The sequence below is a fragment of the Talpa occidentalis genome, unplaced genomic scaffold (assembly GCF_014898055.3).
Source record: "Talpa occidentalis isolate TD23 unplaced genomic scaffold, MPIMG_talOcc4v2.1 talOcc4.8, whole genome shotgun sequence".
Taxonomy (NCBI): Eukaryota; Metazoa; Chordata; class Mammalia; order Eulipotyphla; family Talpidae; genus Talpa; species Talpa occidentalis.
Genome location: NW_023605194.1, coordinates 64302821 through 64327714, shown reverse-complemented (window position 1 = coordinate 64327714; position 24894 = coordinate 64302821). Strand labels below are relative to the sequence as shown.

Sequence of the window (24894 nt, the reverse complement as noted above, 5' to 3'; positions counted from 1 at the left end):
GCCTTCTCTGGCTGTAGTCTTCGGCTACAAGCCACACACCGCATCCACTCCCAGGATGCACTAACTCTGGGATTGGCGATTCTATACTGTTGGGGGTAATCGCCAACCCTCAGGGTTTCTGTCTGCAGTTGCTCCAACATTCGGCCTTCATAGCCACCCATGCAACTCGCAGACCCCTGCACTCAGGCCAACCCACTGCGCAAGCACATGGGTCGGGGATCCAAACTCTACATGCGACTTGGGCTCCACCCCAAGCCATGTTCCCCACCCATCCCCCAAGGACGGGTTCCTCAGCTCCTCACCCTCACTTGACAACGAGCAGGGCATCACCCACAGGTGATTTTACGAGACTCACAGGTCTTCAGCATACTTAGGTGACTTAACAGCCGCTCAAGGGCTTCCCAAACTTAGCATCAGCACCAGCTTTTGCCTTCTCAGTTGGCTTTTCTCCTCTGCCTGGCTGCTGGGCATACACAGGCTGCTTTTGGCCATCAAAGCCCACTGGCCACCCCCAGATTCTCAAAAAAAATATAACCTGCCAAGGTCCTCTGCCTTCTGGTGGGATTGTCAGTCCAAGTTATCAGTCCAAGTCCATTAGGCCAAGTTCGTTGGCCTCTCCCTGAATCAGCACTGGTGAGCTCCGAATCGTGGTCCTCTCTTCGCCGATGATTCTTGCTGCCTCATGGGTTGTTGGCTGGTCCTCTCGGGCAACTTCTCCACACGACGTCTCATCCTGCAGCTCCTGGACCTCGTCCATCTCCTGTGCTGCCATGACGCATCAGCGTTGTCACAGGGAAACAGTCTGTTACTCCTCAGTCCCTCCAGGTCTTCGAAGGGCTCCATACCTGTCTGCATGGATCATCTTGCCAACTTACACCAATTGTAAGAGGCAGGAATGGACATGGTGCAGGTTTTCTGATCCAGCAGACCGGGTAAAGGAGGAGTCAGAGTCCTCAGTGTTTTTTTGCAGGTCTTTTATTGGGTTACCAGGTACACGGCAGGCAGGGGTTCTGGGGGGCCGGGCGGCTGGCAGGCCTCCCAGCCCACAGCAAGTCTTCACTCTATCTGGGCTCTCCAGCGTTCTCAGCTTCTTGGCTTCTTTCTCGGCTTCTACTGGCGTCCCTGTGACTCCGCCCTTAAAAGCCCCGTCTCAGCCCAGGTGAATCCTATCTACCTATGCCCACACCCTCTTCCAGGTGCCCGCCATCAGGCATGCATTCAGGACCACGAGGATCCATCATCTATCCTGATGGTGGGAGGGCAGAAAAACCTGACATTTTTCCTTACCCTACAATGATGTTGCAGTCAGTAGTCTGGGTCAGCCTCGCTGAGGACTTTGGGGCTTGGTTGGGCACCCAGGAGATGTCGCTTTGTTCTCGCCAGCTGGCAGAGCTTCCTCCTCTCTATCCCCTGCCCAGATTTAGCCCTGGCCTTGTGTGGCTGCCCCAGGAAATGCAGAAATGGCAAGCTGATTATTTTGAATTGAAGGAAATTGAGAGGAGATTCAATTGTTTTTCTTTTAATTTTGTTTTTGCGTGATTATCCCTAACAACCAGAAATCTCTACTGTGGTCCAAAAGGTGACAGACAGCCTTATCACCCCATACTTGGGCTTGCAGTGTCTGATTTTGATATGTATGGAATTTTTTTCTTGAAATTGCAAAGTTCTTTGTTATGTTTGTCCCCGCTAAGTTTGTTGCCCCTCTTCTAGGGACTTTATAACATCACTGGAATGTCCAGATAATAGATTAAAAGAAAAAAATCCAGCAGCCAGGGAATCCACTTATCATGTCAGTGGCGGGGAGGGACTGCAAGGCTTAAGAGTAGCCTGATGATGGGCCTCCCGGATGGCGCAGCGGTTGAGCGCTGGGTTGCGAAGCTGCCCGCGGCCTCTGCGGTGCCGGTTCGATCCCCGGCTGCTCCCCGGCCACCAGAGGAGGGTCCCACATGGCGTGCAGACCTCTCCTGCTGCCCGCTGCTCCCCTCAGCAGTGTACTTCGGTCCTTCTGCCTGCTCTGCTCCCCGCTCTGGCTCTGGTGAATTCTCTCACCCTCCTGCGCTTCTGACTGTACCCTGTGCTTGTATGAATAAATAAATAAATAAATAAATAAATAAATAAATACAGGATCTCTTTAAAAAAAAAAAAAAAAAAAGAGTAGCCTGATGGTCACAGCCACCCCCATCCTCCAAGTGGGCAACCAAGGACCCAACAGGTGATATGGCTCTCCAAGGCTGCCAGACATGTGTTTATTCCTTAAATAATTAAGTTTATGCCACTCTGCACTCTCCTGGGGAACTGTGAGGCAAACCTAAGGTTTTTGAATGACTATTTTGGAGACTTGTAAAGGGTGTTTTAACAAAACAAATCTCATATTCTAATCTCCCCAACACATGAACTCTCATGGAGTCCCTTTTTCTTAACAGCTTTCTTGAGTGAATGAGCCTTAGGGCACTTTCACCCCCTGGGCCACCCCCATCCCTTACCTACTGGGCTCTTTCCTCTGACCTCAGGCTATCCCCTTAGCCTTGAAGGGCTATTTGTTTTCTGCAAACTCAAACCCTACCCATCTTACTTTCATTCTTCCTCCAAATACCTTGTCCTTACTGTGGACCCCATACTGGTCCACCCCCACCTCCCAAGTCTCACATCTCTTGTCCCTGCCCATTGGAGATAGGCAAGCAAATTGGGGCAGATAGCAAAGCTGTCAGTGAGACAATGGAAGAAGCTGTTAAAGGGATCCTTGAGGATGTGGGAGTGGGGTGAGATGACACCTGGCTGAGAGATTTGTGAGCCTAGGCAGGTGAGACTGGAAGCCGGTGTGATAAGAATAGTGGTTGGGAAAACAAGTGTGGAGCTGGCCCTTGCTTTGAGGGCTGAGGGCTGCCAGTAGAAGAATGCTTTTCACTGGGACTTCTCTGACCTCATCTGCCTCTCATGAGGGTATATAGTATGTCTTGCCTTCTGTCATTAGTTGGTGATCAGCTCCAAGGTGTTCTTCATTCCAGAGGTGTCTGTGAGCCAGTGAATCTGGCCTGGTATGATGACAGGTCATGGAGACCTAAAAGAGGGCTGTGGGGAGCTGCCCCCGGAGGCCTGCTTGGCATCAAACACACAACTTGAGCCCAGGTGAACTTGTAAAGTGATTTGCCTGCCTGTGGGGAACAGGGGAAAAGCCCTGGCAGAGTTCCTCTGGCTTAGACCATAACACAAGCCTAGCTCTCCCACCTTATGGCCCTGGAATCTTGGACCAGCTTATAAACCTCTCTGAGACTCACTTTCTGGTAATTTCTTGAGATAAAAAGTTATGGTGCCATGCTAAACTCAGTGTGTACAGTGTCTTTGCCTCTCAACCCCATGAAGCTGCAGTGCAGGCACGCCATTCAGTTAGTGCCCCTGCCCCTCATAGAGGCCCAGAGGGGCCAACCCAGTCCATCTCCTCCCCTTACCTGGCTGGCCTGGCACCTGTCAGTTCTGGAATGGGTTTCCTATTCCTGTCAGCTCCCATCCAGGGAGCTAAAGTTTCCCCTGAGCTGTCTGGATACTTTGTGCCGTAGCCTTCGATCAGTTCTTTCTCTAGCAGGCCTGGAAGATGCCTGGGGAGACTTGCTTGGCCAGAGGGCAGCACCTAGTCTGTAGGAAGCTAATTGACATTCCTAGTTGAGTTTGGCAGGCCAGTGCTTTCTGCACCCTTTGCAAGTGCCTGTTCTCCTGGTCTCTTAAGAACCTGAGGACCTCCCTACTCTATCCCCTTCCATGGTCCCCTACTGTGTGCCTGGCTGTCTGGGAAGTAAGTGGGATGGTCTTGGTGCAGATGTCATTGGCGGAACTGTGGAGTGGTGGCACAGACAGAAGACATAAAGGAATGTGCATTTCTGTTCCTCAGTCTCAGGGTCTGGAACAAAGCCCCCAGAGTGGGGAAGCTCCCTTACTCTCTATCCTGGCTTCAATGCTGATCTCTTCAGCATTGAAGTCTTTGTTAGGTTTTGTTTTCTCTCTGTTACAAAAATGATGGCCACCATGGAGATGCCATTCACATCTTGTCCCACAATCCCTTCCACCCCAAAATGTTCCTGCTGAAAGGTATCAGCTGTACACATCCCACATGTCTCAAAGGAGCCCTAGAAGAAGCATTAGGGTCATAGTTCTGGGGTAACTTCTCTCAGACCTCCTGTACCGTGGGGTCCAGGCTGGTGCCCTGGGTCTCAGCTGGAGAGGTTGAGAAAAGAGAGAAGAGCATTCATAGAATCAGGTCCCTCAATGGCCCTGTGGCTTACATCCTCCCCTACCTCAGTCTCCTGGCTCCCCACTGACCTCACCGGTGGTCACATCTGGTCTGCTCTGCTTCCTTAACTGGACCCTGGCTGTCTTGCCTGTCTGGATTTTTGCCTCAGTGAATCCTTCAGTCCCCTGATAGCCTGTGCAAACCATGGTTCAGTTGTTATCTCCTCTGGAAGTCTCCTTGACCGCCTCAGACTTAGCACCAAAAGGGGCACTGAGATCAAGGCGTCATGGCTGAGCCCAGATATAGGTTAGAAGCCCCTCTCCTAGGCTCTCAGAACTGCTTTTCTAAGGCCTGAAGCTTTGCCCCACGCCCTGCAGCCCAGAGGAGCCAGTCTGAGCTAATCTGAGTTGAATTTCATTCCTTATGAGGACATGGACCCAAGCCACCCTGTTTCCCCACTTTGTACTCAGTTTCTCTAGTCTAGCCTAGCCTCTTTCTCTCCACCTGCTGAGTTAGGAGTGTGTGGATGAGGTGGGCAGGGGTGGGGGGACAGAAAGCAGCAGGCATGCCAGGACTTGTAACCAGGTTCAGGAGGACTTCTTAATGGACTGATCTAGGAGACGGGTTCTCTGAGCCATACAGTTCATACATTGATTCTTAAAACGGAAAGGCTGGGTCTGGATATTCTTCTTCCTGAGCATGTTGCGGAGTAGCCGCTGTGCTCCTGACTGAGGGGTCTGGCTCAAGGACAAAGACTCTGCCCAAGTTGCACCCCCTCTGCCCATTTCTGCCTCCACCAAGTAGAGGTGGGGGCAGGGGATACTCAGCAGGTAGGAGTCCACATTATTTCACCTGAGTAGCTTCAACATCAGTCTCTGAGTCCCAAAAGGCTTATGAGTTCTTCTGTCGTGTGTATCAGCACATTGAAGCTACTGCTCTTGGTAGCTGCTGAGCCTCATGAGTGGTCCCCACACGACCCTTGGTATGATTACCCCTTGGGACGTACCTCAGTGTTTCCACTGAAGTTTGAGAAAGGCAAATCTTGATCTCCTCATGTTCTTGGAATGTCAGCTGGTTCTGAACAGGTGTCTGGGTTCTGAGCAGAAGAGCATATACCTGAGTGCAGCCCAGAAGAGTCAGCCGTGCAGAAGACTGAATGGCACATGCCTTCTAGCTGGGGCTATCCCTGCTGCCCACGCCCTCTAGCCCCCAGCTTCATGTTGATCCTAATTAGGCCAGGCTGGGCTGCAGCCCTCCTGGGCAAGGGCAACCTTGACTTTACAGGGCCTCAAGCTATTGCTACTTTCAGAGCTGGGTTGTATCCCTGTAGAATCTGACCCTGGAGTCGATGCCAGGCTTGATCATCAGGCTTCCCTTAGAGTATGATTCTCCCTTAGGCTTGTGCAAAAGAGCCAGCCTTGTCTGCTGTGAGAGTCATCCAGAAGATGTGTGCTTCAAACCTCACCTCTCCCCATCCAAGAGGGATCCTTATTCCTATATGCCTTACTCTCATAGCCTGCTTGGGGACATGGAAGTCGGGGTCCCCAGCCCAAGTTGGGGAGTAGGAGTTTGCACCTTTGCCTGAGTTGTGATGAGGGGGATTATTTCCTAAGTTCAGCCTGGCCAGAAATAAGCAGGGTGGAGAAGTGGTGACAGGCTTTCAAGCTGAGAAGTGAGAGGCATTTGTATTCACTTGGATGCAAAGGTGATAAAAGCCTGGCTCCAGGAGTGGAAGGAAGGGGTCTGGGCAGTGGAAAGACTGACCCAGGCACTGTGAACAAGATGTGTGTGCAGCGTTTTATAGTCCCAGGTTCCGCTCCCAGCTCTACCCATTGCTGACCCCGTAGGGCATTATCATGCAGAGGTGCCATGAAAAGGTGCATGCAGGGTACTTGACACTGGTCCTGGCCATGGGGGTCACCAGAGTGAAGGCCTGAGAGGAGAAAGTGGCTGACTAGGCATCTAGGGGAAAGAATTACTCTCTGAGTCAGTGAGAAGGCCAGGGCAGCAAGCACCATGCCCACTCTGTCATTCTGCCCCCCAGTCCTACCTAGGCAGGCAGGCTCTTGTTCCTATCCTGCTGGGCCCCCTGAGGTTTGAACCCTCTCCCCTGCAAACACATAGGCCCCTAGCATCCTGCAGAGCTCTGGTTCTCCCAAGCCCAATTTGGCTGTCACTGGCTATGACAAGGAGTCCTGCTAAAGTCCTAATGACAAATCAGGGCTGACCATTTGGGCTAGTGGGTGTCCCCCTGACAGAGGCAGGCTGCTGGGTCCATGCAGCAACTTAGTAAAGTTGGTCAGGGAAAGGGGTCCCCGGCCTGCCCTCCTCAGGCAGTCTGAGGCCACACTCTCCTAAGTCAGCTATGCTAGGCAAGAAGTGTCAGGTCCAGTGACGCCCTCCACAGCCAGATGATCAAAGCCAGTAGCCAGAGCTGCCTGGAGCTGCAGGATCGATGTCTGCAGGAGCTGCTGCTCATCACTGCTTTGCCAATACAGCCAGGAAGGAGGGACTGCCTCCCTTCCCCGTGGGCGCCGTGAGCTGCCCACACACTCACTTCCAACCTACTTCTTGTTTCCCCAGAACCTCCAGTGGGCCCGCGACGTGTTGCTAGGCAGCGGTATCCCGTGGCAACAGCTGCAGCACATGCCGGCACAGGGGCTCTTCTGTGAGAGGAACAAGACCAATTTCTTCAACGTGAGTACTTGCCTTATTGATTTCCGAGGCGGCTTGCTGCCACTGCTTTTCACTGAAGGCATGCAAGTGGACCCCCTGGGTGGGCGTTCCCAGGACCGCGGGTTTGCGGCATTTTCAGAGAGCAGGCAGGGTGGCGCAGTTGAGAGTGTGCCAGACTTGGGAGTGGGGCCATGCTTGCCGAGTGACTTCTGGCAAGTCACTGCCCCCTCCGGACACTGTAGAGAGGGACATGGATAAGCTCAGGGCCTTCTCTGGAGCCCCAGGTATTCTGAGGCCATGTTGGGCAGTGATGAAAGGGCTTCAAGCCCATGACCCTGTCCCCTGAGGTGGACCCTCAGAGTAGACACCCCCAACCATGCCTTGCACCCATCGTATCAGAAAATTCTGGGCAGACCCTGCATGCACTCAGCACAGGAGTGTGTCCAGTAGATTGTACTAAGTGTAAGGAAACTGTTTCCTAGCATGTTTGCAGAGGAGCATTTAGAACAGCCGTCTGCGGTGACGGGGCCGTGTCTGACAGCTGGGGCCATCCCGTTTCAGACTGGGATGAGCAAAGCAGGCACTCCTTCTTTCCAGTGCACACTGCGGTTTATGGCCTCTGCCTGCAGTGGGGTGGGGGGCTGGCCCTTGTGAGGAGGTGCAGGGATGGTGTGGGGGGACAGGGTCTTCGGACACCCTATCCTGCCATCCCTTTAAATTCCCACTGTCCAGGCCCACCTACACCTCCCAGCCTGGCATCACTCACCCAGAGGACTGTCTAGCAGTCCCCATTATCCTTCGGATCTTGGCTGGGGAACCCTCCTGTCACTTTTTAATGACGATTCCTGAAAATTGTGAGTCACCTAAGATCACATTGTCACTGCAAACAATCCAGACATATAGCGCCCCAGCAACCTTGGTCTGCCCACCCCAGGCACTGTGCCCTTCTTGGATGTACTTCTCTGAGCAGCTGGGCTGTTCACTTTTGTGTGTGTGTGTGTGTGTGTGTGCGTGCGCGCATGTGTGTGTACAAAATCAAACAACTTAGCTTTTAAAAAGTAAGAGAGAGAGAGAGAGAGAGAGTGTGTGTGTGTGTGTGACCGTGTGTGCTTTTTTGGCAACTTGCTCTTTTTCTCTGACACTAACTAGGTCTTAGAGTTTTCCTGTGAGAGGGGCAGGCCATCTGGCTTTTTGCAGCTGCTGCCCAGGGCCATGGTCTCCTGGGGTGGACAGGCTCAGTCTTTGTGCTTTTGTAATAAGCAGGTGCTAGCAAGCTCCCTGCACATCCATCATTGTGCTGTTGCTGGGTTCCTCTTTGAGTTCCCTGCCATCCTACTTTGGCTCAGAGGATGCACTCACTGAGTATTCCATTCATGGCTTTTCCCTTAACAGATTGGTCTCCCAAGAACATTCTCCTGGTCCAGCCAGTGCTGGACCAGCCATGCTTTCTGCCATGGGGCCCCTGCCCCACTCACTGGCTTATGACAGACTCCTCTATGCATGTTCCTTTGTGCAGGGCCTCTATAGATGCTGGAGGCCATGAGGGACAGGGAACCCTGGAGGAATCCAGCTTGGAAGAAGGGCTCCCACTGGCAAGGTAGATGCTCTTTAGCCAAGAAAGGAATAAGAGAGAGAAGGCAGGGTTAGAAGCATCCTTGAGGGAGCTCCTTAAAGCCAGGCCACTCCTGAGGCAGCACTGGCTGAGCCTTCGTAGGGAGCCTGATAAGCCAATTAAAGGAATGGGATGCTGAACAGCAGGTGAATATGACCTGGGACTCCCCCAGTAGCTTTCCTGAGGGAGCTGATTGCACATGGGTCCTGCCTCACAGCTGACTAGTGCCTGCAGTGGCATCAGCTTGCCATGCAGCGGGGCCCAGAAGTGTGGTTAGGTGAACATTAGGGAGAGAGAGGGAGGAATGATCTTGACACATCTCCAGTCCCACTGTTGCACAGAACTTGACTGAGAGGGAACAACTCCCAGCCCACCCCTTTCCTCTGCTGTGGAAAATCCCTGCTGTGGGCTGACTGCCAGGTTGGAGCTCCTGGGCTGTGGTTCATATCCTAGGCCAGGCTGGGGCTCCAACTGAAGGTGCTACCACCCCAGCCTTTCCCATCAGGCAGAATAGTGTTATCTTTGCCAAACCAGAACCAGAGTTTTTGGACATTGTTGGTTGAGTTCTTGCGGCCCTCCCTGCGTTGGTGGAGCCTGTCTTGGCTTCTGATGTCTGTCCTTTCACAGCATTGAAAGTGACTGGCAAAAGGTATGTGACCATCTGATTCAGAGGTGGCTCTTCAGGCCCATTCTGCTGAATTGGGGGGCCCCAAGGAAGACTCAGAAGCCTGGGACTGGAGGTAGTGAGGCCAGGAATGGGCCTGCAAGCATAGGAGCCAGTGTCAGCCCCATGTGGGCTTCAAAGAGAGGAGTCAGGGGAACTGTCCTTCCCTGGAAAGAGGGGGTGGAAAAGCAGGCTCTGAAGGCAAGTGGAGGCTGAGAGCTTCTGTGCAAGTGTGCACACCTCCAGGCAGGCAGGACTGTGTAGGCCGGGCTGGGCTGCTCTGTCCAGGGTGAACTTCTCTTATAGTTGATTCAGAGATGTTCCCATAGTAACCAAGCCAGAGATGGCTCTCGCTCCTTCTCCAAAATGTTTGCTTATTTTAGCAGGCAGGATTTTTTTTTTCTTTTCTCAACCCAGTTTGCAGACACTGTGAAGGAAACAAAGGGAGCCAAGGGCCTGGCTGGCACTGCTTCCTCTTCTGGGATTGTGCAGGGACTGTGGCCTGAGTTTGAGAGAATAGAGGGGATGTCCTGGTCTGCTGCAGCTGCCCTGCTACAGTGCCTCCTCCACATTTACTCCCACCCAACATGGGGATCTCCCTGTGGCTCTGTTGAGCAACCAGTGGTCAGCGGCACTTGGGACCAGGTTCCTGCATCCCTGGATCACTGAGACGGACTCAAGTGGGCTCAAATCCTGGCCACTCAGCCCCTTATTTGACCCTACGCTGGGCACTGGGCTTCCAATAAGCAGGGTGGTCAGAATAGGCAGGCAAAACCCTTGGCACAGGTTATACAGTTCACCCTGACAACCACAAATGGATCTGCATGGCTCCTCAGGGCTTGCCTGTGGATCTCAGTGGTGCTTCATGAGGACAGTGCTAATACCAGAAGGAACATGACTGTGGAAACCCACTACTTCTCTGGCATTCCTATTTGTCACAGCCGTGTAATGCTCTTCGGTCTGACTGGCTGAGGCTTATCTACCTGCCCTCTTCCCAGTGGATGGATGCTAGCAAAAAGTTCTGCTTTCTCTGGTTTTCTTCTTCACCTTTGCAGTAGTCTCCAGGATAAGTGCCTACATGTGGAGGCCAGGTCCCAGGTCCTCCCCACCCAGTCCCTCTGTAGGTTGCCAGATGGTTCTTCAGAGCTGACTAGATTCCCTCCCACTAGCCACTGCTGTGCACCCTTCTGGCACTCAGAACTACAGATGACTTTCATTTTGGTCCATCTGTTGGGGGCCCTTTCCCCAGGCTCGTGGCCAGTTCCTTTGTATGGGCTCTGGTGTACTCCTAACTGGCAGCTACCATACAGGCCAGTGGTTCCTGTTTGTCCAGACTTCATGTTGCTTACACAGTGGGAGATACAGTCATCATGAACCGTTTTTGTTTCTTGAAGTGTCCATGGTGTGTAGTCCCCATCTCTGGAGCCTGAGTGTCCAGGCCCCTACCTGTTGGGTCGCGAGCTGGGGAAGAGCCACCTGTCAGAGCTAGGGGAAAGAAGAGAAGTCATCTAAAACCTCTGGACCCCATCCTTAGCAAGAATCAGACATCCCCTTTCTATTCTGACATGCTACTAGTTGACTGTGTGATCTGGGAGTCTCTCTCCCCCCACTCAGTGAGCAGATGCCAGGTGTTAAGGAGAGGCAGGTACAGTGGACTCACCTCCGAAGTTGGGGGCACCTTTGCAGAGACCAGCAGGCAGCCCAGCTTCAAAGTCCACCTCATTGCCCAGCCTGAGACAAGGTGCTCATTGTACAGGTCAGGCCTCAGGCAGTGCCCCTCCTCCTCAAGGGATAGCCCATAGTCCAGATGGAGGCAGGTGGTGCCAGACAGTCTTTGGAGCCTAGTAGACCCAGGCACCCATAGACAGGGACCACTTCAACAACAGCATTTGCCATCACCTTCCTGACACATCCCCTTGGCACAGAGCCAAACATCATGAATTTTTCCCACCTTCAAGAATTCCCTGGGATGGTCAACATGGAAGTAGCAGCCCCGGAATAAGGAGAGGGTCACTATCCTGACTTGAGTGCTCAGGAACTTAGCCCTGGCCATACCCTGGGGTCTGTGCTGGAGGCATCTGCCTTGTGTTGCAGACCCAGACTTGGCCCTCTTTCCCCACTGCCTTTCAAGCTCCCGAGAGGCACTGCACTTAGTGGGCCTTTGAACAGCCCCTGCCTTGCTCATATCCACCCCTGGAGCTGAGTCATTAACACCCACCTCAGAAGCCAGCCTCAAGTTCAGGGCCTTTTGCAGGCAGATATCAGCGAAGACCAAGGCACAACCCAGGGATGAGGTGTTGATCTCCACCCACTTAATTATACCCCATACCGCCCCAAGCAGTGGCAGATTTGTGCTGCCTCCCAGTCAGTAAACAAGCCCCAGGAGTATCAGCATGGGGTGTCCCTGTCTGTAGGGCGCCCCAGTGCAGCATCTCCAGCATTGAGTCCTGCCCTCTCTTTCTGGTCAGGACCAGGAAATGTTGCATGCAGAAGTGCCCCATTGGCAGCTGGCCCACACCCTTCCCATATTACCTTCTGTTCACTCTGGGCTGGCTGTGACTTGTCACATTCTACCACTGCTTGTCCCTCTGCCTCATACCTTAAGAAGTGTGTTTCCCACTGTGTGCCAGGCCCTTGGCCAGTTGCATTGTCAACAAGGTCCTGGGTCCACAGACTGATGATCATCATTCCTGGATGATTAGTCCCATTTCACAGAGGTGGCAGATTAGGTGCCGTGGCTAATGTCCCAATACCTGTCTAAGCTTGGAGGAAGGACAGGAACTTCACTCTTTCTAGTGCTGAAGCTGATGGGTAGTGGCTGGCAGCTGTACTTGAGGAAAGCTAGAAAACCAGGGACCCACTGGCTCCTATGCTGGGATTGGCCCAACTGTTCCCAAAACTGGAGCATTGCCCAAATGGCCCACTGGCTGGATGGGAGGATGGGGTGACAGGGAAATCTGGCCTTGTTCCAGAAGCTGAGGCCAGAATTCAAAGTCAGTGGGAGCCAGTGTTGAAAGCTGGGCCATGGAAGACCAGGACCTCCCTGGGAGCTAGAACTATACTACTCACTGGTTTGAGCACCAGGCCTGGGGGGTGAAGTGGGGGGGTGGTCCTGAGTAGCTGGCTGGCTGAGTTGGGTCACCTCTCTATGGTAGACCCCATGAGCACAGCAGCAGTGGAAGCTGCCACCCTGCCTATAGCACCAGAGCATGTGTAACTGGCCCAGCCCAGCAGCTGTGGTAAGACTAACCTCACGTATAAGCACTAACTGGGGCTTTATTTGGGGTACCTCCTTTGGTCCTCCATTGCATGTCTGTGAGACTGAGGTCCTATAATATACCCACAGTAAAGATAGGGAAGTGGACATCAGTAGATACTATGGGCTATGAAAACCAAAAACTGTTTTCTACCCTCTGCCTACCAGGCTGAGCAGAGCCCTGACCCCTCCCCTTGTTTTCGGGCCCCATTCACAGACCATTCCCTTTTGACTTGTTGCTTTAGGTAGTGAGAGAGACACTGCAGAAGGGGCGTTTGTCCCATGCTTCTGTAGCAGCAGTGTCCAGCATTTGTGACACAGCAGGCCAGGTCACTGCAGGAGGGTGCTTCTGTCATACCCCCTTGAAAGAGGTGCAGAAGCCAAGAAAATCACACCAGTCCTGCTCCCCACCCCCCTCAGTCCCCTATTGCCCCCTTAGCTGCTAAGTCATTGGGAATTTAGTGATCCATCCCAGCTCTCTCTGTTCCATTAGTGATGTCTGAGATAGTCATGGAGAAGGGCAATAAGTGGCAAATTGTGACCTCTACCTCCCTTCAGGGATTAGTGTTCCTTACTCATGACTTTCTCTGAGAACTGGAGGTGAAACATTCTGTGTGGCCCTTGAGTACTGGCCTGTTTTGTCTTCCATTAAGCCATTAGAGAGGCCCACTTTTGAGGGATGTCCAGGTCCCTCAGGGAGGTGATTAGGTGAACAGTAGCCATAGCAGCCCAGAGCTCATTGTAGTAGGGCCAAGATAGATGGGGGAGGATTACTGAGAAGGAAGGATAGGGGTGGGTGCGCTCCCATGACCCCAGTTTGTTGAAACCACAATTAAGTCCCTCTATACTTTAGCCTTCCTCTTCGAAACTTTGCCTGACTTTCTACTACCCCTCCTACCCACGGGCCTTTGGCCTCCCTGTGTATCTTCTTCAACCTCTTAAAACATGCTGGTTGGAGCCACTTTGCAGTCATGCCTCCCTCTGCAGTCCCCTCATGGACTTTTCTATTTGCAGTGTTAACCACATGGCTCAGCCTTACAAAGCTCAACCTATTTCCTTCTGGCCCTTTCAGACTGCCCACTGCTGCCCTCCTCCAACCAATGTGGGCCCTGTCTGAGACCCACCATCGTAGTCACTTTTACATACCTGCTCTTTGAGATTCCAGGCCTCAATAAACCCTCACTCTTCCTAGAGCTCAGACCAGTAGCCTAAGGCTGAGCAGAGAGTGTGAGAAAGGAAGTGATACTGGAGGAGACCCCTGCACAGCAGAGCAAGGACTGCCTTCCGAGCAGAGGGAGCAACATGAGCTGATGGGAGGAGGGGGTGCATGCTTGTGCCACACACATGGGCAGATGGCTGGACACCACTGACCCCTGCCTGTCTGGGCTAGGTGCAGAGAGAGGACTTCCTCACAGGGCAGAGGAACTAGAGTGGAGGAAATTCTGATGGAATCTCACCATTATGTGGTTTTACTTGGAGAGGCCAGGCTGGGATAGGGTCTGGTAGTGCTCTGACCTGCTATTCTTGGTACTCCAAAAGACTGCTCATTGCTTCTACACCTAATAGCTTGTTGATTCCCCATAATCCACAAGGTATGGGTACTGCTGCTATCCCTGTCTTACAGATGAGGAAACAGCTTAGTAGCCTAGCAAGTTGGTGCCTGAGCTGGGATCCAGGCATTCTAGACCAAGTTGCGGCAATGGGAATGACTATTGGTGGGCTCCAGAGACAGGCAGAGGACCCAGGACACCTGTGGACCTGTGGGATGACGGATACTACATGACAAGGGGTACAGGGAAGGGGCAGATAGAGGTGGATCTGGGAAGCCAAATCCTGGTATTCAGCTCTGTTCTGGTGCACTGGATCCATAGACCCACGTGTCTCTGCCAGTGTGTGGGCCCTGGATCTTTGTGTGTGTGTGTGGTGTGTGTGCATGAATGCGCACTCATTCTTCGGTGGGGAAGATACCAGCTTACCACTGAAACACTGGATTGTCCGCTGTTTCTCCTAGGATGGCCTCAGCTCCCAATTACCAGTGTCATCTGATTGAAGAAATTCTGTGATTCATTGTGACTTTTCCTCTTCCCCCATGGTATGAAGTAACCCTTAGCCTTAGACATCTCTACCTTGCATCCTCACTGGGTGAGCTTGTGCTCCCAGCCTTGCCCTCAAAGGCAGTGACTGTGGCTGGCACAGTCTTTGCATTCCTCCTCACTGAGATCACCAGAGCCATGCAGGAGTGCCATCCTAACATCAGGGGTTAAAGGAAACCCAGTCATATCACATTGGGAAACAGGACCAAAAAAAAAAGGAATAGTTTTAAATTGAGGAAATAAGAGCTCCTTGGCTGTAGTAGGAATTGCTGCAATAGTACTATTTTTAGCATTGTTGAGATGATTTGTGGGCCAGTTGCAAAAGCAGAGTAAACAAAAGAATCACTTCAAGTTCTCCAGGGAAAAAAGGACCAGTTTTCAAGAGTCTTAAAAAGGTTAGCAAACTTGTATGGCCTCTTAGCTTATCCCTGCACTCTCCTTCCTTCCTCTGTCCCAGGCTCTTCAACCTTCATTGAACTTCACAGCTTCTGGCTTCCTGGACCCAGCTTCATATATGTGCCAAAATGCCACATATTTGTGAACAAGTGCCAGAGGTCTTCCTGTCCACACTGTCACCTCTCTGTCTGTGGAGATGGTTGAGCCTGAGAGGTGGCAGGTGGGGAGAGGCCGGTGCCCATCCGAGAGACTGTGCTGTGTCCTTACCCCAGGGACTGGCAGGAAGTATGTCATGGGCAGTGGGGACAGGACCACAGGATGCCCAGGCCCCTGCCCTGACAGTGTGATAGCATAATCACAAGTCCCTGCCCAAGCCAAGCTACCCTGATTCAAGCTAGAATTTAAAACAAAAATAAGCCAAACCAATCAAATGTAAGCAGTCTTTAGATGGTCATCCCTGGTGTGCATTCTTTTTTGGCCATCAGAGACATTTTCCATCTCCAGATGTGGATTCACAATGTGGCAGGGCCAGGACACTGGGACAGAGGAAGAGAACGTGCTTAAGTCCTTAGCATTCAAGATCCTACTGTGACAGTCCTGCAGGAGGTACAGAAACCCCTGCAGCGAACATGGCCGTGACCTGCCTGGGTCACATGCTGGGAAATGGTGGAGCCCAAACTGGAGTCCAGGCCTGGGGACCCACATCCTTCAGGCCAGCCTCCATGCCAGAGTTTCTGGCCAGCCCAGGGAGCCAATAGTGTTTGTATACCGTCTAGAACTGACCTCTGCCCACAGCCCTGGTACTCAGGCAGGAGCCTAGTGTTTAACATTCCTGAAGAGAAGAACATTTTCAGTGTGTACTTCTTTTCCCACTGCAAGTTGTTTTTCAAAGGTTTGCTCTTAAAATAAGTGTCCTTTCTGCATCTTTTTGAGGGATTCTTACAACCATCTCAACTTGAGCAAAGAGCACTGAGTTTTGTCTTCCTGGGATACTGCCCCAGGCCCAGGACCTCTGTCTAGAGAGGTAGCACCCAGGGGCTAAGGGTAGCAGGGGGTGGTACATTTCCAGGAGGAAGCCTGGGTTCTTCAGCCAGGCTTTGGAAAGGTGAGCTGGGCAGGCAGTCCATTCAAAACAAGGACCTGAATATAATGGGGAGCAAGAGGAGAGAGGCTGAGGGAGGGTTCTAACTGCTGAGGCTGCAGGACCTGATGGAAGGAGAGAGGGCCCCCTGGCAGGCCCTTGCTGTGGCAGAGTCACTGCCAGAATCTGTGCTTTGGAAAGGAGAGGGTGGGTAGTGCCAGCCTCTGCTTTGTTAATAGCCTATGGAGCACTGAGCACTCACTTAGAATACAGACTTCCTCTGTGTCCCCTTCCCAGTCTGCAGGAGGGCGGTGGGTTTGGCATGGCTCCCAAGCTGAGTTGGGAAAGACTGTCTGCAAGTGAGCCTCTGCTGAGGGGAGGGAGCCCCATGGCTTGCTTCCATGAGTTGTAGAAGGTTCAGGGCTCGCAGGCCCCTCCCAGATGCTCCCCCATTTGCTCCTCCCTGCAGCTCCATGATCCCCATCTCACGATGAATAAGCTGAGACCCAGAGTGATCATTCAGCCTGTGATGAGCAGAGCTGGAATTCCTGACTGCAGAGAACTCAGGCCTCTTAACCTCCCTCCCACACCTAGTCTTCACCGGATTGACTGGATTCAAGGTTAGAGCCCAGCAGAGCCCACCACAATGCTGCAGATGTGAGTGCCCACCTCTATCCTGGAGTTTATTCTACTTACCTGACCCCACGCTCCTGACCCCATCCGAATCTATTGGCTCTCCTCCCAGATGGAGGGGTGTTATGTTCCTGTTTACAGATGAGGAACCTGAGGTGCTGAGCCCTGGAGCAGAGTCAAGGAGAGGTAGGGCAGGGTTTTGATTCCATGGCTCTATACTTCTTGCCTTAAAGCTCCCCCCTCCGCATCTCCCACCATAAGCCTTGTGTACCCCCTGACTAAGCCAGTGTGTGGAAGCAGAGTGGCAAAGTGACCACTCAGACTGAGTCACTTTATCTGTGAGATGGGAGATGTAGGCATTCATCACCTGGCCATGAGCTACACATCTGAGCCCCAAGGAGCAACCGAGTGCTCCCAAGGGATGGCCCATGCTGGGTCCACCCTCCTCCCAAAGTGTGTGACCACGCTGTCCTGGGAAGGTGGGCAGGGGTCCAGGGGCCCTTAGGAGGGACTTACCTTGCCCTGCCTGGCCCTTACCGTAGCAGTGGTGACTGGTGGGCTGTTTTTGTCCCCTTTTACCATTCCCATTTTACTTCTAAAAAACCTGCCCAGACAATAATGACAGCATAACAGCATACCCTGCTAGGGGGAATTCTGGGTGCAAGAGGTAGCAGGGTGCCCACATAGGGCAGAGGAGAAAGTCGTGTGTGTTCAATGGCCTTTACCTGCCTCCCCTGTCCTGGGAGCTGTGTCCTCGGCATCTACCCCCTGCCTCCTTTCCTTACCAAGGCATCATGCATAATGCTCCAGGCAGGTCATTGGGCTCTCAGGAGATCAGAGAAGGGAGGGAAGAGGACTAAGCTGCCTGTGGCCCTTTCCACTCTGAAACATTATAAGTTAGATTGAAGGTCCCCAAGGGAGGATGACTTTCCTGAGGTAATGGGCATTGAGCGTGGGAGCCTGAGTGAGGGGCATCGGCTTTACCTCCATGACCCAAAGACAATTGTGGCAACTAACTGCCTGTGGGATTCTCTGATGGCAGGGCCACCAGGTTTTGCTTGCGATGGATTCTTAGGAGCTTGGAGCTGCAGGAAGTTCTCTAGGAGCCCTGGTTCTCTCTGAGTCCTAGGATTGATGATGACCTGAAGGCCCTGTATGGGGGCCTGAGTGAGAAACCTCTCTAGATCTGACGGGGGATGCCGTGTAGATGCCTGGCCAGCCTGGAGTATGGTGGCAACATGGGCTACCTCAGTGCCTGGTCCAAGTTTCGTCCTATCTATATAGCTTCCCTGTGCAGCCACTCTAAGCCAGGCAGACACTGCCTTGCCCTCATGATTTAGTACTGCTGTTGACTTCCTGGTCCCAGCCCCTTTGACCTCCATTTCCCCATCTTCAAAGATGGGCCAGTTGGATGAGGTCAGTGGTTTTCCAGCCCTATTTGCAAAAGAACCCTTTCTCACAGACCCTGCTGGGAAACATATGAAAGGGCAGGCGCTCCAGCAGAGACAGGAAGGACCCCACCTACTCCAGCTGCACCCCAGCTTTGGGAAAGGGGAACCTGAGCCCCTGAAAGGCTACAGGTCTCTGCCCTGCCACCATTCCAGCTACCCAGAAAGACTTCCCACGCTCGGTGGCCAGGCTTCAGTGGGGTGGCTTCAGTCTGGGACTTTGTCTCCCTCTCTCTTTTTTTCCCACTTTTCACTTTTGGAAAGTTTGATTAACTTGCTTCTAACAGAGTGACATTGGGTTTGAAATCCAGACCAGAGCTCAGGACTCCAGGAGTCCCTGCCTTTTGTCCATGGTGACAGACTTGACCCGGCCAGTGCCCTTGAGGGCAGTTAGGACTTCCCCAGAAACAGTCCAAGGCCGTAACACACATGAGCCTCCCACACTCTGTCTACTCCACACCTAGCTCCATCATACTGCAGGTGGTTTTGGGCAAGCCAGTCAGTAAGGCTCAATTTCTTCATCTGCAAAGTGGAGCTGATCAGGCCTCCTTCACGGGGTTACCAAGGATCACATGTGAACCAGCAGGAAAGAACATTATTGCCGTGGGCCCTGGGCCTTGTGTCCAGGAGGGAAGTCCAGGAAGGCTCCTGCAGCAAGAGAAGGAAGCTGGGGGTAGAGGGAGGTGCTGTGTGGATCAAGACACAGGGTGACAGTGCTCATGGGGTCAGTGAAGGAAAAGGTAAGATGGATCAGGGCCAATTAGAAAGGCTCCTTGAAAGAAGTGCAGGAATTTGCTTGATTAAAAACAAATTTTGAACTGCTGATCTCTAAATATATATGAGAAGTCTAAAATTAGGGTATGTCAGAGAAGTGGAGCCACGTGGAACTTCCCCATGAACTCCCAGCCTATCACCAACAGTAGCATGGACTTGCAGACTCTCCCAGGCACACACACACTGCTCCCCAAACAGTAGGAAATTGGCTCAACAAGCATGAGCAAGGGCCAATCCTGTGTTGCAGTGCAGGCCCACCCAGCAATAGTGTGGTGAAACCTAGGCAGCAGAGGCATCTGGCAGAAACTAGCTGCCTAGCCTCATCTCAGCACTGGGCTTTATTTCAAAAAGGAGCCCACCTGACCATTCTGAGAGGAGGGGTAGGAAGCCTTCAACTTCAGGCCATGGTTCCATTCACACCAGGCTTCTCACAAATAGGGAATGAACATGGCCCTGCCTCAAGGGCATGGGGCACCCAGTGACATGGTACTGCACAGGCCTTTGAAATGAAATGAAATCCAGGGGCTACAGATGAGGAGCCATCTCCTGGGAGTAAGGACATAGCTGGGCCCCGGGCTCAGTGAGTTCTCAGAGGGAGGCTCCCACTGGCTCGGTGTCCACTGCCCTAAGCTTCACTTCCTTGTTAGGTTGGGTGAGAGCGCATGCGCCCTGTCTTGGCATGGCCACCTGAGTATACTACTCTATGAATGTCGGGGTGCTGTGGGTGTTGGAGAAGGGTATCTACCAGTCTCCACAGGTGGAAAGGGAGCAGGTGATCTGGAATACACACATGGCCTGAATCCCAGTCTGGTCTCATCACTCCCCTTCCACTTAGCAGCCCAACCAGAGGCTCCAGAGCCCCTCAGCCCACAAAAGCCATTCACTGGGGATCAGGATGCACTGTCCTAGTTTTCTCTGTGTGCATGTCAGACATGGCTTTTCTAGGATACAGGCTCCCCTCCTGAGATGAAACCAAAGCAGCTCAGCAGTCCTCCAAAGAATGGGCTATTCTAGAAGCCTAGATAAGTGGCACTCATTCCAACCCTGACATGGGGAGCCTGGTGTAAATGTCCTCTTGTCCCAAGGAGGTGCTCATGGACTCTCTGGATTACACCCCAGGTACCAGAAAGGTCTTGGAACCTGCTGGCCTCCCTCCTACGCCTTTTCTGTTCCCCAGGTCCCTGCAACCTTTCTCCACAGAGGCCACATGCAGTCTCATTGTACACACTAAGCATGCTTCATTTTCCACATGGTCCCATTGGCTATTCCTGATTGTCCCAAGCACACTTCCCCACCCAGCCCCTCCTGTCTCTCCTCCACTAATTCCCCTATATGGGGTGATCCATGTCTATCAGCACATGCCACTTCTTCCCCAGAAAACCACTCTGGCCCTCACCCCATTCTTATTTCTCTTCCCCTGTGATCAAGTCTGCTCCTGAGCTTCAAGTTAGGCCGAAAGAATCAGACAAACTAAACTTACATGGGCCATGACTGTCCATGATGACCATGGCCCTTGCCTCTGCCTCATGATGCTTTAGGGCTTAAGCATGTCTTTCTCGGGGCATTCATTTCCTTCTTGTCGATGCACTGATGGGATCATGCACCCTTTATGTATAAGGGATTGTGTGCCGTTCCCTTTGAAGCTGGGCTGTTTCCCTGGGCATATCATTTTCCTGTTCCCCACCTCTGCATCCTCATTCATGGATCAAACAGGCAAAACAACTAGATGTAATGATGTCCAAGATACCTTACTGCATTCTACCAGCTGTAGAATGCAGTCTGAACCATCTCTGAGTACCAGAAACTCTAACATGTGGATTTGTAGCTGGAGAGGAAAAGCACTTTGCTGTTTCAGCTATTGCGGAAGGGAGAGGAAGCTGGCTGGCATGAGATTGTAAGGTCCTTCAGTCTCTGGCTAGCAAGTTGTTGGCAGAGAGGTTGCACAGGCACATACCACAGAGCCAAGGAAGCAGGTGAGTTATGCAAAACCTGTGCCTCCAAACCAGCCAAGAGCGCCAAGACTGAGAATTTGAATTGTTAACTCCAAAAAGCATCCTGGCTTCAAGACCAGGGAGTGAGGGGGATGGAGGATAGGGAAGACTGTTTAGGTCAAGTGGAAGCTTGACAGCTGCCAGAAAGGAACCAGGAATGATCCATAAGCTTTGTTGGCCCAGATTTTGAGAGCATATGATTACAGGATGTCATTGGCCTCACAACTTCCCCTGGGCAGCTCTGCTGGCAACACCTAAGGCAGCAGCACAGCTCTATGGTCTGGGCCTTGGCTTTGCAGGACCAGGAACCTACCACAGCTGGGCGTGGGTACACCCTTCATAGGAAGTATTCCCTTCGTGGACTGCATGGGCCAAAGACCAAATGCATATATCCAAGGCTACTCAAAGGGGCTGCACTGCCAGGATGACCAGAATGTGGCCAGGAGAGGTGTGAGTAGTGTCCTCATGGCCCTTTCTGTTGGCCCACCCCAGGGGCAATATTGTACTGCCTTTTGGCAGAGGTCTGGGGTCATGCACACACCCCACCCCTGTTAATCTGGGTTCCACACCCAGAAGCATGGCACACCTCTTGTCCTTGGAATGCACCTGCCCTAACGTCATTGTTCATCCTTCTGCTGTTTCTCATTTGACACCAACCACCTTGAGACAATTCCATGCTTTGACCTATGACCCTACTCATCTGTCTTGCCCTATCTGCCCCTGCCAGGTGTTATTCACACAGACAAGGCCAGAGTCATCTGGATCTCAATTTCTCTGATTCCTTCTGACTTTGGTAACCATCTCTGGGGCTCCTAGATTACCAGCTCACATCTCCCTTTCTGTGGCCACCCATGGGATGCACATGCTTCAGAGGATGCCAGGCCACTATCCTAAGCAGTGGGAAGTTTGCATTTCAGAAATGGCTGTAGTATAGAAAATAATGGGGGCAGCCAGCACACCCAGATGGGGTGGGGGGAAGGCCAGCTGGGGGTTGTAAGAGGAACACTGTCTGCCCAACTTTCCAACATGGAAATGGGCAAATCCCTGACTTACCTGCCTTCCCACAGGCTGCCAGGGGATACAAGGTAGATACAGCTGGGGACACAAAGAGTCAGGACTTCTCAAGACTGGCCTTTGAGCAAGGCTGTGCCAGAGCCTTTCCCCCAAGGTAGAGGAGGATGACAAGGAGAAGAAAGTAGGGCCATGTAGGTCATGAAGGCAGAAGGGATGGGGGAATAGGTCCAGTGGCCTGGGCAGAAGGCAGAGGGGGGCTCAGTTCTCTCTTCTGCCTAATCCATACCACTCCCATTCAGAAGAGGCCAGTCAGCAGGCCTTGGCAGGGGGCTGTGGAGGGTGGGTAGGTGGCGAGCTATCTGTTGCTCTTGTCACCATTTTCCTCTCTCTCTGGTGACCTACCTGTCCTGGAGCTGGAGTAGGGAGTGTGGTCAGCCTGGAAATGCCTTGTAGTGACCAGGTAATATCCTCAGGACATTTGTTTTCTTCTTACGGTTGATTGTTGAAATTGCTCTTGGAGGTTTGAGGTCAGGCATCCCTTGGAGAGGCACTGGAGCACCCCAGTAGGGTGGGGTTCATCCCTCTCCAAGTGTGAGGGATTTCTCAGAGGCCCAGTCTGCTGCAACTTATGACCAGTGTGCTTGCCCCTAACACTCCCTGGGTATGCCTGGGCTCAGGGAGTGCCTGGACAATCAGTGGGATTTCAGCTAAGAAGCAAGAGTGACATTCTAGGAACACGCACCCAGGCAAGTGGCCATAGGCACTCTAATTCCCAGGGTTGGCCTAGAGCAGCCAGCTCAAAGCCTCTCCTGCTCACAAGGTCTCCTGTTGACCCATGGGTGAGTGTGGTCAGGGTTACTAGCCACCTGGGCACCCAAGTCTGGTAGAGCACTGTAAGAGCCCCCAACACCATAGGCTTCACAGGTGGTCCTTAGGAGGATGAGTAGCTGTCTCCCAGGCAGTGCACAGAGACCTGCGCCTTCTACATCCAGGTGCTTTCCGGGTGTTTAGGACCCACAGGGCTCTCCTACATAGGATGTTGACACTTTCTAGGAGAAGCATGAGTGTCTTGGACCCAAAGAACTCTCAGGGATCTGGTGTGGGCAGGCCCACCAGTAGCCACCATCACAGCACTCTCACATGAGTCACAGGGCCTCCCAGTGTGTACAGGACTGCTTCTCCCTTAGGAGGCTACCTTCCTGGGCCTCAGCACTGACCTGTCAGCCAGAGATGGCAATGCCTCAGGTCATGAGCTATGCTTCTCCAAGGGATGCCTGACCTCAAACCTCCAAGAGCAATTTCAACAATCAACCATGAAAAGAAAACAAATGTCCTGAGGACATTACCTGGTCACTACAAAATTTGGGGTGCACAGTATTGTGTGGTGCCAGGTGAGGCCACGGAAGCTAAAGACCATTGGGAGCAAACACTGTCCCAGGGAAAACTTTCCCCAGAGATTTTGCTGAGCAGGTGTCTGTCACAGAACCCGAAACTCCCCTTACCCACAGGCCTCCCTCCTGTGGCAACCAAGACCCTGCGATCATAGGCTACCCCAGCCTACCCTGGGCCTCAAGTGTGTTCATTAGAGCACCAGTCCTAAGCCTGTGTGGGAGGCATGTGTGCTGAGGAGAGCTGGGTGCTGCTGCTGGTCAGGCCTGGAGGCTGCCTGGATGCAGGGGCTGGTTTCTAGAGAACCATGAGCTCAACAGACCATTTCTTCCTGGCCTAGATGTGATCAGCACATGTTCTCAGCCTCGTTTGGTCTGACCTGATCTTACAGGAAGTAGATAAAGTATGATGTCAGGTCATGAGCTGTGCAAGAGTCAGGTGTCTGCTCCAGCCCTGGTGACAGCCAGGAGTGGTGGCCCAAACAGCTCTGGAGCTGGCCAGACCTGGAGAAGTCCTCAACCATTCTGGCCTTACTGCTGTGTGACTCTGTACCAGTGCTCACTCTCTCTGGATCTATTGCCACATGTGGGTATCAAATGACAAGCAAATGTAGACCTAACGTGGCTTGAGCAACGTGCCAACTTAGAATTCTTTGCTAAGCCCTGACCCTGATGAGCATTTAGTTGGTTGCTACTGTCCTTGTCAAACAGCCTTGGGGTAACATGCACATATGTGTCTCCCTGCAAAGTGACCTTGAGGAGCGGCGGCTTGATTCTTCTAACACCTGGCATGCAGTAGTAATTCTCCAGGGGGTGCCCAGATACCACCTCTGTGTCTCAAGGAGGATGGGCAGAATACAGCATTATCGGGCTGCAGGGGCATGTTTGAACTTGAGGGGAGGGGCTGGTAAGTACCTGGCAGAGACACATGGCAAGCTTGGGAATACTGATGGGCAGGAGCCAGCCTGGGTGTAGGACAGGTGAAAACTAGCCAGCTTAGGGAGATGTCACCAGGACAAATGTCACCAGGATAGAGGCCAGGTGGAGCTGAGGCCTCCAGGTATGTGAAGATGAGCTCGAGGTGGTGAGAGAGAAACATGTGTGGCTCATGGTGCCAGTCCAGGGCTTAGGCAGCATCTTGTTATCCAGCCCTGCCTTTGCTTGTCCTCGCCTTAGCTGAGAACGGGAGGAGCAGCTAGGAGTTGGTGGGAAGTCCCAGGATGCCCATCCTGCAGGAAATTGGGAGGACGGTGCTGTGTGCACACTGGGGCTCGGGGTGCCTAGTATATGTTAGTACACATGATCTTAGCCAAAAGGCCAAGAAGCTATATATTGTATGGTAGTAGAGCTTTGCTGCTGTGTGTGCGCCACTGCTGAGTGCAGCGGGGTGTCCTGAGCCTAACTAGCTTCTGCCCAGCTTCTACTCCTTGGTTCAGCACCTGCTTCTGCCCAGGCCTCAGCCCTACTGGAAAATGAGGCCCCTTCCTGTAAAACCCACCATGGGGCTAGGGGGACTGCCTTGGCATCTTTGTTACACTCCCATACCCCCCATTACCGCGAAGGTCTTCACTCTAGCTCCCACTGCTAGACTGTATCAGCAAAGACAGCATGGTGTGACTAAATCTCCCACACCCACACCTTCGCCC

At 52.6% G+C, this 24894-nt stretch overlaps 1 protein-coding gene across 2 annotated transcripts in view; it reads left to right on the top strand.

Moving 5' to 3' along the window:
• The window catches only part of CABIN1 (calcineurin binding protein 1), a 201388-nt gene that overhangs the window by 153057 nt on the left and 23437 nt on the right, over positions 1-24894 (top strand). For both annotated transcript variants that reach the window (XM_054690511.1, XM_054690510.1), the window contains exon 29: positions 6806-6919. In XM_054690511.1, the coding sequence (XP_054546486.1) occupies positions 6806-6919 (114 nt within the window). The remainder of the gene's footprint in view (positions 1-6805; positions 6920-24894) is intronic.